At 39.6% G+C, this 12,957-nt stretch overlaps 1 protein-coding gene, 1 long non-coding RNA gene and 1 pseudogene across 4 annotated transcripts in view; 1 reads left to right on the top strand and 2 right to left on the bottom strand.

The window, feature by feature from the left end:
- The window catches only part of LOC105477158 (cyclic nucleotide gated channel subunit beta 3), a 158,976-nt gene that overhangs the window by 82,922 nt on the left and 63,097 nt on the right, over window positions 1-12,957 (bottom strand). Inside the window, exons 4-6 of the mRNA XM_011733534.3 lie at window positions 10,501-10,655; window positions 7,662-7,814; window positions 6,573-6,781 (exon numbers count right to left, since the gene is read on the bottom strand). Of these exons, the coding sequence (XP_011731836.2) occupies window positions 6,573-6,781; window positions 7,662-7,814; window positions 10,501-10,655 (517 nt within the window). The remainder of the gene's footprint in view (window positions 1-6,572; window positions 6,782-7,661; window positions 7,815-10,500; window positions 10,656-12,957) is intronic.
- Window positions 1-12,957, top strand: part of LOC105477156 (uncharacterized) — a 104,958-nt gene that overhangs the window by 31,544 nt on the left and 60,457 nt on the right. The gene's annotated exons all lie outside the window — the stretch shown is intronic.
- On the bottom strand, window positions 5-1,404 carry LOC139355771 (ubiquitin-conjugating enzyme E2 Q2-like; annotated as a pseudogene).

The following is a 12,957-nucleotide window of genomic DNA, read 5'->3' as shown; positions in this document are numbered from 1 at the left end:
TCATCTACCAGGCAGATGTGCAACTGAGCCAGAGGAGAAGTAACCAGGGCCACACTAGAACGCAGAATGGGGCATGGCCTCAATGCTCCAAGCCCATTGGTCGATGAGAAAGATGAAAGGGAAAGGAAGCATGGCCAGGCAGCAGTGTGTCCAGAGGGACCATTTTTCTCATGCATCTGAACAATGGAATTATAGAATTGTTGGGCTCTTGCTAGATTATATTGATTCTTATTTGCTCCAAACTGCACTCTGGCTTTGCCTCTGACTAAGATGGCATTTATTTGCATGATGACCAATTCCATTGTGTAGGCACAGCTACAGCCCTGTTTTGTGAGAAGTTCCATATACAGTGCTCCCCCACCCAATACATACCCTCCTGAGAGAACAGGTAACACCACTCGAACAAATGGAGGATCAAATGGAAAATTATCCTGCTACCCTCCAAAGTCTGTGAATTCCAATACTAAAAACTTGGCAATTCAGTTTAAGGTCCTCTTCACAAGGCCAGTTAGCTCAAGGCAATAACATTCTTCCCAGGCCTCTTAAGAAATACTCCTACCCTAGAAAAGGCCCTTCTTTCTGGTATCAGGAGGCATGGTCCAGAAACACAAATCCAATAGAATTTCAGCCATTTACCTCTCAGATCGTCCCCTCCCTGAAGTTCTACTTTCCTGTTTTGTGTGTGTGTGTGTGTGTGTGTGTATTTTGTGTTTTGTTTTCGGCTTTGGTGCTTCATTCGTTCCCCCATATGAACCAGTAGAAATGTAGCCATTAGCAACTTCGGTCAATATATAACAGATTCATACTTTAGGATGACAACCCAGTTGACAACCACAACAGTTTCTTAAAAGATATGTTAAACAAAAAATATTCTATCTTCCTTTTTCTTTTCCGATCTGAAGATCATTGTGCAAAAGACTATCAGGGTCGACCTTCTGCAGTTTAACATGCCAGTCGTGTACTGTCATTTATGAGTTCCACTGAATAAATCCTTTCCAAGCAATATTACTCATGCTTTTGTCAGAAGATAAAAATCATGTAAGAGTTAATTCTCTTTCAGGAAGAAGACAAAAAGTTCCAACAGACCTGTTTTATAACTCCGTGATCTGTATACGTCCCTGAGCTCTTTCATAAGTCTATCTGAAGCTTGCACTGACCCAAACACCACACCACATTTAAATGGTCTTGCCTTTGAGTCTTCCTAATTTTCTGTAATGTTGCCAAATTTTCTTTTTCAATTCCTTCATCCTCCGACTTTTTCCCACTAGTAAGTTCTTCTTCCTTCATCTTATAGTGATTTAAGTATTTTATATCTCCAACCATCTATTCTTCTTCTGAAGTCACTTCTGTTTTCCCATTCTGACCCATGGGTAGTGGTTGATCTAGCATCTCAAACATGCAGGTCCTTAGGAAGGTTATATAATCTGCAGAGTTCACATATCAACTACTTCAATTACTGACGAAGGTGATTGTTGTTCTTAGTATCTTCTAGACATTCCAGAACTGATGTCAGATTTGGGTTATCAGAGTCCACAAACCGTATTGGTGAAAAAGATGGATAGGATTCTCGGAATCTCTAGGCACAAGAAGAGGCTCAACCCATCATGGGACAGTCTTGGCCTCGTGGTGGCTTGTCCACAGGAGATTCGGCAATGTGTAAATATTCAGGAGACTGGCCCAGGTGCAGGGCTGCGCGGGTGCGCTGCTGTCCCTGTCCTGCCGCCGCCAACTCAGTCCGTGAGGCTGAGCATGGGGTGCTACTGCAGCAATTTGTGAGCCTGTGCCAAGCCGCACACCGCGACCAGTATTCACTTCTTCTGAAAACAATTCATAGAAACTTCATAATTTTACACAGGACAGATGGAAGAAGTATTTTAAAATAATATTACCTGAAATAGTTATAATGCAGATTAATTATTCAAGGAAATAAAATCCTTGAACTGAGATTACCATTCATTCACTCCTTCAAACATTTCTTGAGTGTACTCTAAGTTCCTAGGTTAGATAAAGAAGTGAATCGAATACTGTCCCTACTCTCAAGAAACTTATCCTCAGGTAAGAAAGAGAGATACATAGACAAATAGGAGACAAGAGGGAAAAGTAAAGTGTGTGGACATCCATTCATTTAATTCATTTAACAATCAACTGTGTATTTTCTACATGCCAGACCCCGAGCTAGGTGTCTTATTCAATCTTCATAATAGGTTTATGAGGTGGGTGCTGAGATAGCCGGGTGGGAGGGGGTTGCTGCAGAAACTCCAGCCAGCCTGCCCACTGAGGTGGAGCCTTGGAAAGTTTGCTACATTTGCAGTAGGGAGGAGCCTAGCCCCTCCTCTTCCTGCGTGGAACCTGGAATTCGAACAGTGGGCAGGAAGCACTCTAGCAGGGGGCTCTGGCCTTGTGGAGGATCCCTGTTCCCCCCCTTTTTAAACCTTTCCACCTAATAAAACCCTGCTTCGCTCACCTTTCAAACCATCTCCGAGCCTACATTTTCATGGCCATGGGACAGACAAGGACCCTGTCTTTAACTAAACTAAGGAAAAGTCCTGCAACAGTACGACTATTCCTATTTTGGGAGATGAAAAAGATTGTATTCAATGAAAGGGTAAGTTTACTTTCTTCAAGTTAATGCTATTAGCAAATTTCAGAAGTGAAATTTGACCCCGGACTGTTTGTTTCTACTACTTCATAATTAGTCTAATCGATATTTAATACAATTAAATAATAGAATTATGAGTAAAGTGTAGGAAACACAGAGAAGGGAGTGGTTTTCTTCAGATTGGTTTATAAAGAGCAATTGAGAGGTTTAAGTACCAAAAGCAGTTGACTATAAAGGAAGGCCTAATTGACATTGTAACTAGATGACAGCGAGGATTTCTGTGAATTTTGCAAAGGGTTGCGGATGTGTCTCTTACCTAAATAATCTTCACTGTCATTTCCAACTCAATTTCTGCTATCTCTAAAGGAAATTACATACAACAGACTAATGGTTCGACTGCATTTCAAAATTCTGTTATCTTTGTAGCATCACTTTTAGGAGAAAGATTTTATAAATAAATGCTGTGAAAAACTTGTAAGTCCTCCTGGTTTCTATTGTAGCTGTTAGCACCTCAATCTGTTGTCTGTTACTTGTTTGTTTTCCTTCAAAGCCTTGGGGAATTAATATTTCCATCCTCCAGTTATGGTGCAGTTATTTAATAAATGAATTAAGTAGATGTATCTACGTAGCAACTGTAGGTATTTAATAAATGTTTCTTGAATGAATGAATGAATGAATGATTCAGTGGTGTATACCAATGGTAGCATAGATAGCTAAATATAGTGAGACCTTCAGGTTGGGTACTCAATGTACATAGTCTTCTTACGAAAATGTAATCAAGTTTCAAAGGCTGCAGCTACTTACTCTAAATTAAAGAAACCATTAGTTTGGTTTCTTTAATTGAACAAACAAAGCAATTATTTCCTGCTCTATATTTGTAGCTTATGATAATGCATTTTAAATAGAGCTCGTTGCGTGTGTTTTTTACCGGTTAGTTTTCTTGGTTTTAACACTCATTGTGTGCAAAGGCCTCTTAGAAAATTCAAAATAAAAGTCTCCCTTTATGGATTTTGTCATTTTCCATTTGTCAAATATTGATTTTCTCCCCCCTTGTAAGTCTAATGGAGGTTGAAATTAGTGTTCCTTTTTTTGTTGTTGTTTACTTCTTATTTGTACACTGTCATCACCATTCATCAAGCTGCCAGGTTGCTCTGGGGATGGGTGCTGGTGAGTTAACTAGTGTTCTAAAGTCTGCACAAGGAATATTTTGAATAGACTTTTGGTATAGCTTTTGCTTTTGCCTTTAGTATTTCTTTCTAGGAAAGATTTCAAATATAGAAAACACTTCCTAGAAAATGACAATTTTTTAAGGAAGAAAAAATATTCAAAACTATTCCTTTCAGCTTTTTGATAATTTAAGACCTTCTGAAGATCCAACAGAAAATATTAAGAAGATTAAGCAACCTAACTATCTTCTTGAAAATTCTACATGAACCTAAGGTGCCATATAGTCAGTCAGTCTGCTCTTCCTATCGTGACACTGGAGGACATGTTCTGTGCAGCCCTTGCTGAGCCTTGGGAGGAGGATGGCACATTGGCCACAGTTGGAAAGGAAGCATCCTTCTAGTTAGCTGGGGAAGGGGCTTGGGCTAGTGGCTATAACACTTGGATTTGTGCTTGTGAAAACACATTTGTCTATTTCTCAGATTGATTGGATTCACAATAAACTTCCCTTAACACCGAGAGTAAATCCAGGAGAAGATAATTTATCCTAAGGGTAAGAATGCTAATTTCTTAGGAAGGGCACTGCATTTGATCATGAGAAATAGGATGTGATGAATTTGGCAGGTAAAGAATAAAAAGACAGACCCATAGATGCCATATTCATTAAAAAACAAAACACCAGTGGAGGTGTTCTATGTACTTGTGATTTGCCCATATCTGTGAGGGGTGTGGCTACCTGTCTGTGGTTTGGCTATATTGATGGAGATATGGATGGCTCATTTCTCTTTCATTCTCTTACCACACTGAATAATAGTATATTTTGCAATGGTGGAAATCTTCTATGCTGTCCACTAGACATGTGGTTGTTGAGTTCTGGAAATATGAACAATGTGGCTGAGAAATCTGAATTTTTAATGTTATTTAATTGTAATTAATTCAAATTTAAATTTGAATGGACATATTTGCCTAGTGGTCACTGTATTGGACAGTGCGGTGAATCCACATTGATTCAAATGGTCATGACCATACAATGGCCAAAAAACAAGTGAAAAAATGCTCCACATCACTAATCATCAGAGAAATGCAAATCAAAACCACAATGAGATACCATCTCATAGAAGTTAGAATGGCTATTACTAAAAATTCAAAAAACAGCTGATGCTGGCAAAGGCTGCAGAGAGAAGGGAACACTTATAAACTGTTGGTGGGAGGGCAAATTAGTTCAGCCACTGTGGAAATCAACTTGGAGATTTTTCAAAAAACTTAAAACAGAACTACCATTTGACCCAGCAATCCCATTACTGGGTATATATCCAAAAGAAGACAAATCTTTCTAACAAAAAGACACATGCACCTGCATGTTCATCGCAGCATTATTCACAATAGCAAAGACATGAAATCATTCTAGGTACCCACTAATGGTGGACTGAATAAAGAGAATGTGGTACATATACACCATGGAACAAGATCATGTCCTTTACAGGAACATGGATGCAGCTGGAGGCCCTTATCCTAAGCAAATTAATGCAGGAACAGAAAACCAAATACAGCATGTTTTCACTTATAAGTGAAACATTGGGTACTTATGGACATAAAGATCCGAACAATAGAAATTGGGGATGACTAGAGGGAGGAGGACTGCAGGGAGGAAGCGGGGAAGGGTAGTAAACCTCGTTATTGGGTACTATGTCCAGTACCTGGGTCAATCATACCCCAAACCTCAGCATCACCCAAGATACCCAGGTAACAAACCTGTATGTGTATCCCCTGAATCTAAAATAAAAATTGGAAAAAAAAAAGGGTCATGAAAGCTTTGCTTTCTAAGTTAGGTTTTCCCAAAGTGTCCGGGCCTAAAACCCTGTGCTTGATTTATCTACTACATGCAGACGCTGCACTCGGTTCCAACTGTACAATGATAGACAAGGCACAGTCTGTGTCCTAAAATCTTACAGCCTAGTACTTTCTCACAACACCAGACTGTCTCCTAAGAAGGCTGAGTAGGTTCTAATGAGTGAAATCATACCTATCTTATTTATTAAAATATTGAGGTGAACGGTAGACTGTAACATGATAAAAAACAACTGCTTCACAGACTGTTTGAGGCTTGATTACCAGAGGAATATATAATAAACAGTTTCTTCTTTTGGCATTGATAATTGATCCATTTAAAAAACATTATTGAGGTAAAATATGTGTATAGTTTCAATATTTCAGACTTGGCACTCTCTTTATATGCTCAAGTATTGTCAAATTCTGAAAAACTTGCTGACCTGAACCAGCGTGATTGTAGAGGCAAGGCCTGGGTTAGAATCCTGGCCCCTCTACTCTCTCGCTTTGGGCTTTAAGCAAATAACCTCTCTCCCTGAACCTCAGTTTCCTCATTTGTAAATAGGGCTAATTACATCTTTTTCATAGTGTCATTGAAAGGATTAAATGCGGTCTTATAAGTAAATTAACTAGAACAATAATGCTAGCTGACATTTAATACTCATTCACTATGCACCAGATACAGTCTAGGCACTTCACAGGCCTCAATTTATTTAATCTTTCAATCAATATGATGGTGCTATTGTTATTTTCACTTTAAATATGAGGAAATTAAGGTACAGGGAGATGCATGTTTTCCAGCACATTGCGAACACTCAATGGCTGTTTTGTAATTGTTTTCTTATTGTTATTGCTCATGATTTCTTGCAGTTGTCCACGCAGATAGCCAGTCAAACATTAAATAAAACAATGCTGTTATTTTTTGTAGCCCAATTAGATGTTATTCACGTTTCAGTTTCTGCCTTTTCCGAACCCCACTTACTATTATGTCTCCTCCTCTTATAAACTGGAGTCTGGGCTGGATAAATAGCATATCATAAAGGTAGATGATATCACATATGATGTCCACAATAAGCCAGTAGTGTATGTTGTCTGGGGTTTGATATGGGAAGACGAGGCGCAGTGGTATAAACCAGCAGTTCCAGTTATAGGCAAGGCTGACAATCAAGAGCCACAGGAGATAGAGTCGATCTGGAAAAACAGCAAGTGGAGCAATCCAAATGACAGAGAACAAACACAGAAAGAATTCTTTTGCTTAGTTTGGGGAGGTTGGGATACTAACCTCTAGAGAGCCGTTTGCCATAGGAGGCTCTATTAAACATTCAACACAATTCTGCCTCTGGACTGTGAGGCACCAGGCTTTACAAGAGATGTTAAATGATCTTATCACCTCTTCTGAAAGTGGATAGTTTCCTTCCAGTCTCCTGAAGAAATGGCCACTCTGAGTCTGTCCACACAGGTAACTACTATTTGGATCAGGAAAGAATTTCACGAAAAGTCGGAAGGACTTTACACAGACATCACTGCAGCCGCAGATCTTTAGTTCCTCAGTAGTTAAGTTGCAGGATTGATTGCCCAGGGCAGGTGGCAGAAAGGCCACATCCTGCCAGAAGGAGGATGGCACTAAATGGGAGGGCAGAGGGTCAGCCCATTAACGTAGTCCATGTCCCTTCACACATAGCCCTTCTCTGCCTATGGGAGGCCGCAGGAAAGGATTTGTTCAATTAGAATAATCAACAATGTGAAGCCATGGAAGAAGACTGACACTTTATAATGAATTGCAAGTGTGTCAGTGCACATATTGTGGAGTGCTTTGGGCCTTCTTTTCCGAGGTAATTAGGGGCAGGAGAGGATCTGGACTGCCTTTTAAATATAGGCAGGAATATTATATTTCTTATCTTCACCAAAGATGGGCAAATGATCCTTTGCAGGTTATATAACTTCAATTCTGCTTGCTAGTTAGATTGAGATTATGAGGTAAGGAAAATAGAAGCTATCGGTGACTTCGAGTCACAGGGTTTCTTGGTGATAGCCAGCCCTCCCACTACAATAGTTCACCCTTTGTTAATACCTGTGTATGAATCTATGCTGCTTGGAAGTTTAAGTCGCTTTAAGTACTCTGTTAAAGGCATCTTCTTGACTTTAAAACACAACAGCCTGTAGTAATGTTCTTCTGTTGGCTTATCATCGCTTTCTTTTACTGGTGGTACAGCCGTGGGCTTTGCTTCGTAGGAAAAAAAAAAAAAAAGATGAAACATTTAAAGAGGTTAAGTTAGCTTAGTTAAAAACTTGAATTTCTTAACCAAACACCGAATGTTCTCACTCATAAGTGGGAGTTGAACAATGAGAACATATGGGCACAGGGAGGGGAACATCACACACTGGGGCCTATCAGGGGTGGGGGACAAGGGGAGGGATAGCATTAGGAGAAATACCTAATGTAGACCATGGGTTGATGGGTGCAGCAAACCACCACAGCGCATGTATACCTATGTAACAAACCTGCGTGTTCTGCACATATATCTCAGAACTGAAAGTATAAAAAAACCCAAAAAACTTGAATGTCTTAAAGTCAGAACATTTAGGAATCTTCCTCTTTTGATACAGACAGATGAAACAAAACCTTCATGACATTTAAAATAGTGACATTTATTTCACTGTGTGTGTGTGTATAAAGAAAAAATATGTCAATGTAACAAATTAAAGGAAACACAATTTTTAAAATAAATAAATGTTTTTAAATTTTTCCAAAATAAAAAAAGAACAGGAAAAACTACTAAATGATGACAAAATTCAGGATAGTGATTACCTTGGCAAGGGGGCTTTGTCACCTGGGGAGACTGTAAGTCTTCTCTAGTGAGGGAAATGTCCTTTATCTTGGAGGGTGGTGATGGTGATGCAACAGGACTATTCATGTGTAAAAACTATCCAAGCATGGCGACACAGGCCTGTAGTCCCAGCTCCTTTGAAGGCTGAGGCAAGAGGATCATTTGAGCCCAAGAGTTAGAGGTGGCAGTGAGTTGTGACTGTGCCACTACACTCCAGCCTGGGTGACAGAGCAAGACCCTGCCACTAAAAGAATAAAATAAGATTAAATAAATATATAAATAAAATGTTTGTCTACACTGAAATATTTATGGATGGAATATAGTGTCTGGAATTTGCTTTAAAAATTCATTGTAACTCCAATGTTGTGGAAAATAAAATTTTAAAAAATGAAAAAAGAATATGTTAAAATAATTGAACTGTACACTTAATTGTGGATTTTACCGTTTATGTCTCAAATAAAAATGTAAAGTATAAAATAAAGGCATTCTCTAAAAAAGAAAACAAATCATGTTGTATATCCTAAAGTATACAATAAAAACAAAATAAAATAGTAACATTTATGAAAATATACAGGTAAGGAAAACACTGGAATTTGGAAATATGTAACAGGTTTAAAGCTCACAAATAAGGTGTCACAAAGGTGTTACAAATAGAATATTTTAAATACAAGCTTGATTTTCACATACTTTGGAGCATCAATAAAGTCAGAGATCAGAAACACTGCAAATGTACGTCATTCTGCAGGTTTTGGTTTGGTGCTTCTTTACCCTCACATATGTCACACACAATATTCTTTTCAATATATCTTTATAAAAGCATAATGACTATGATTTCTTTTAGCCTCTTCTGTTTAAAAAGAAACTGTTATACAATACACAGTTTATTTTGAAAACCCACATTTTCTTATACAGAACTATGAGGAAGCTCAACTCCATCCCATGTAATTATCAACTTGATTTGCTTTTATATGTTAAACAACCAAGCTTTGTTCTATTCTTTTTCTGTATATATATGTAAATATTTTACATAGATGTAATCATAGTATATATTATTTTTGTGCTCTACATATTGATTTTTTTTTTTTGGAGTCTTGCTCTGTCACCAGGCTGGAGTGCAGTGGCGCGATCTTGGCTCACTGCAACCTCTGCCTCCTGGGTTCAAGCGATCCCCCTGCCTCAGCCTCCCGAGTACCTGGGACTACAGGCACGTGCCACCATGCCCAGCTAATTTTTTGTGTTTTAGTAGAGACGGGGTTTCACCATGTTGGCCAGGATGGTCTTGATCTCCTGACCTAGTAATCCACCCACTTCGGCATCCCAAAGTGCCAGGATTACAGGCATGAGCCACTGTGCCTGCCTGATTAATTTTCATAAACACATTTTTGTAATTATTAGGGTGGTTGATAATAGTCCCTCCCTTTACGTGATTGGTTTGTTGATGTCCTTTGCTCTGTTGGATACCCAGGTAATATTCCTGTATTTTTATAATATGTACTTTGCATAATATGGGTATTTTTAATATTTACAATAAAATTTGCTATAGAAGATACTGTTTGTGTCCTACACATATACCCTGAGCCTGGAGATCACCTGTAGGAGGGTTCCCTGTGTCTGTCGGAGGATTTCCTTGAGCAGGTTTACTTAAAGTGCTGGGGAGGTAACAGTATGAAGCTCCAGCACCAATCAGTTTCCTCCTCTTCCATTCAGATAATTCTCAAGTATGATCCACACAGCTTTTCAGCTGGATAAAGCCCCAATGGCACAGTAGGCCCTCACTATGTTGCCCAGGCTGGTTTCAAACTCCTAGGCTCAAGCAGTCCTCCTGTCTTGGTCTCCCAAAGTGCTTGGATTATAGGTGTGAGCCACTGCATCTGGCCAGTGATCCTCTTACTAACCCATCTGTACATCTTAACTTTCTTCTCTGTCTCACCACTTGTACCTTCCTGGATCACTCTCAAAATAAACTGTGTGTAAATAATTTTCTCAGGATCTGCTTTTGGGAGATCCAAACTGAAACATCTGCAAAACACAGGTACCCTCATTACTTCCTTCTTCCCAGTACTTGGAGGGAGCAATGCTTACCAGTTTGTGGGCTGGCTTCGGGTGAGGAGAGATCTCCCTCTACCAACTTTTTCTTGTAGAGGGCTGTTCTTTGACGCATTCTTTTCACCAGGTTGTGTAGCTGGGCATCAGCATACTCATTTATAACAGGAGCTGCAGGCGATTTGTTTTGTGGGCTAAATGAGAAAAAAATGGCAATAGAGATGGGCCCACGAAGAGATAGATACAAGGGAAGGATTAAACTTTTCACCTTCCTTATATATTCAAGATTATTAACTTCCCCTTCTTTTGCAATTGAATAGTACAATTCAAACATTAGGTTTAATGGAAATAGTGCTGGTGGAATACAGATTTGTTATTAAAAATATTAGAATCCTTAAATAGCAAGTGGTAACTCTTGACTATATTGGATCTTGATGACGGTGATTCTGTCATTACATTGTATCACTAGGACAAGTAAAGCTACAGATGGTGGGGCAGGCAGGCGCCTAAGATGACCCTAAGATTCCCTGCCCTTGGTATATGTGCCTGCATAATCCCGGGGACAATAAATATGGTGGTTTTATCCCCATCAATAGTCCATGTTATATGGCACAGTTGATAAGGAGATTATGTAGGTAGGCCTGATCTAATCATACCAGGCCTTTTAAAGTAGACTTCCTCCCACTGCTCACACAGCAAGAAGGCAGAGATTTGAAGCATAAGGGAGATTTTACTTGAGAGAAATTCACCATGGCTGATCGTGAAGAAGAGGGTCACCTGGTTAGAATTTCATGAGGCCTCTTGGAGGTTGAGAGTGATTCCTGGCTAGCTATTCATAAGAAAACAGGGACTTCAGAGGTACAACTGCAGGGAACTGATTTTGCCAAAAACCTGAGTGAGCTTGGAAGTAGATTCTTCACCAAAACCTCCCAATGGGAGCCTGGTCTGGCCTGGCCAACACCTTGATTTCAGCCTTGTGAGACCTGAAGCCAAGAACCCAGCTGAGCCCACCCAGACTTCTGATTCAGACCCATTTGCTAATGTGGGCTTTAATTTAATTTTATTTATTTGTTTTATCTTCAACTTTTATTTTTGGGTGTTGTTTTAAATCACTTAAGTATGTGGTAATTTGTTTTGTGGCAATAGAAAAATAATGTAGCTGCTGTGCTTCAATGAACTTCCTTTTGTTTTTTTGTTTTTGTTTTTGACTGAGTCTCACACTGTCACCCAGGCTAGAGTGCAGTGGTATGATCTTGGCTCACTGCAATCGCTGCCTCCCAGGTTCAAGCAATTCTCATGCCTCAGCCTCCCAAGTAGCTAGGACTGCAGGTGTGTGCCACCACACCCAGCTAATTTTTGTATTTTTAGTAGAGACTGGGTCTTACCATGTTGGCCAGGCTGGTCTCAAACTCCTGACCTCAGGTGATCTGCCCGCTCTGGCCTCCCACAGTGCTAGGATTACAGGCATGAGCCACCGTCCCTAACCAATGAACTTCCATTCTGAGAAAATATACAAACAGCCCAGCATGGAGCGTAGAGTAGACATTAGGATACTTCATCAAGACCTGAGTTTCCTCACAGATTTTCCTCAGAGCTCTCACTGTCTATCTTCCTTCCAATGTCTGACATTGGGTCTACATGAGCCCATGTAGGCTCCATCCATTCTCATCTCCTCATATCTGCCCCTCCTATCTCACCTCCAAGTGGCAGCCCATGGGGTTCACAGTGGATCTGGGTAACTTGTAGATTCCACTTAAGAAAATCTCAGTATGAGATTTTCCCCTCTCCATGAACCCCTTCCTTATGTGGCCCACAAATATATCACATCTATAACTGTTTATAGATTCCCAGACTATCAGTGTTTTTCTCTCTTCCCTCATTATCATAGTACGATTTATGCTTCTTTCAAAGGTAGATGGTCCTGTCTCAGAATCAAGATCTCCAAGTATGTCACATTAAGACATATATAAGCTTGCGTAAGGATGGTGGAGACCAAGAGGCAATGAAAATAGTTCAGATTCATCTTAAATGGTTCAGAAATAGGTGGACACTAGGTCTGTAAAGCCAGAATAACTTTTTTTCTGGTTAAGACTTGTTGTCATAGATATAATTTCACAGATTCCTTCTTAAAATCTTGGTGTGCTTAGAAGTTTATTCATCCATCAAGCAGTTATTGAGTTTCTACTTTATGTACTGCAAATAGAAATTCAAGTTAGACAGCGGCAGGTCCGATAGTTGTTCATAGTTTAATAGGGGAAACAAGGATGTCAATCCATAGCTAATGATAAATAATAAAAACATGTGCAAAGTACTTTGCTCCACACTGAACTTAGCCTGGGGTGTCAAGGCGGGGCTTTGTGGAGGAAGTGCACTGTCTTAAGGGACTAGCATATCTTTGACAGATAAATGATAGACTGGTCTTTTAGGCATGGAGAGTGATATGTTCAAAGGCATGAAAGAACATGGCATGTTCAGCAAATTTTGGTGTGATTGGAA

This window comes from Macaca nemestrina, chromosome 8 (assembly GCF_043159975.1).
Source record: "Macaca nemestrina isolate mMacNem1 chromosome 8, mMacNem.hap1, whole genome shotgun sequence".
Taxonomy (NCBI): domain Eukaryota; kingdom Metazoa; phylum Chordata; class Mammalia; order Primates; family Cercopithecidae; genus Macaca; species Macaca nemestrina.
Note: the sequence above shows the minus strand (reverse complement) of the source record. Positions and strands in the feature narration are given on the sequence as shown.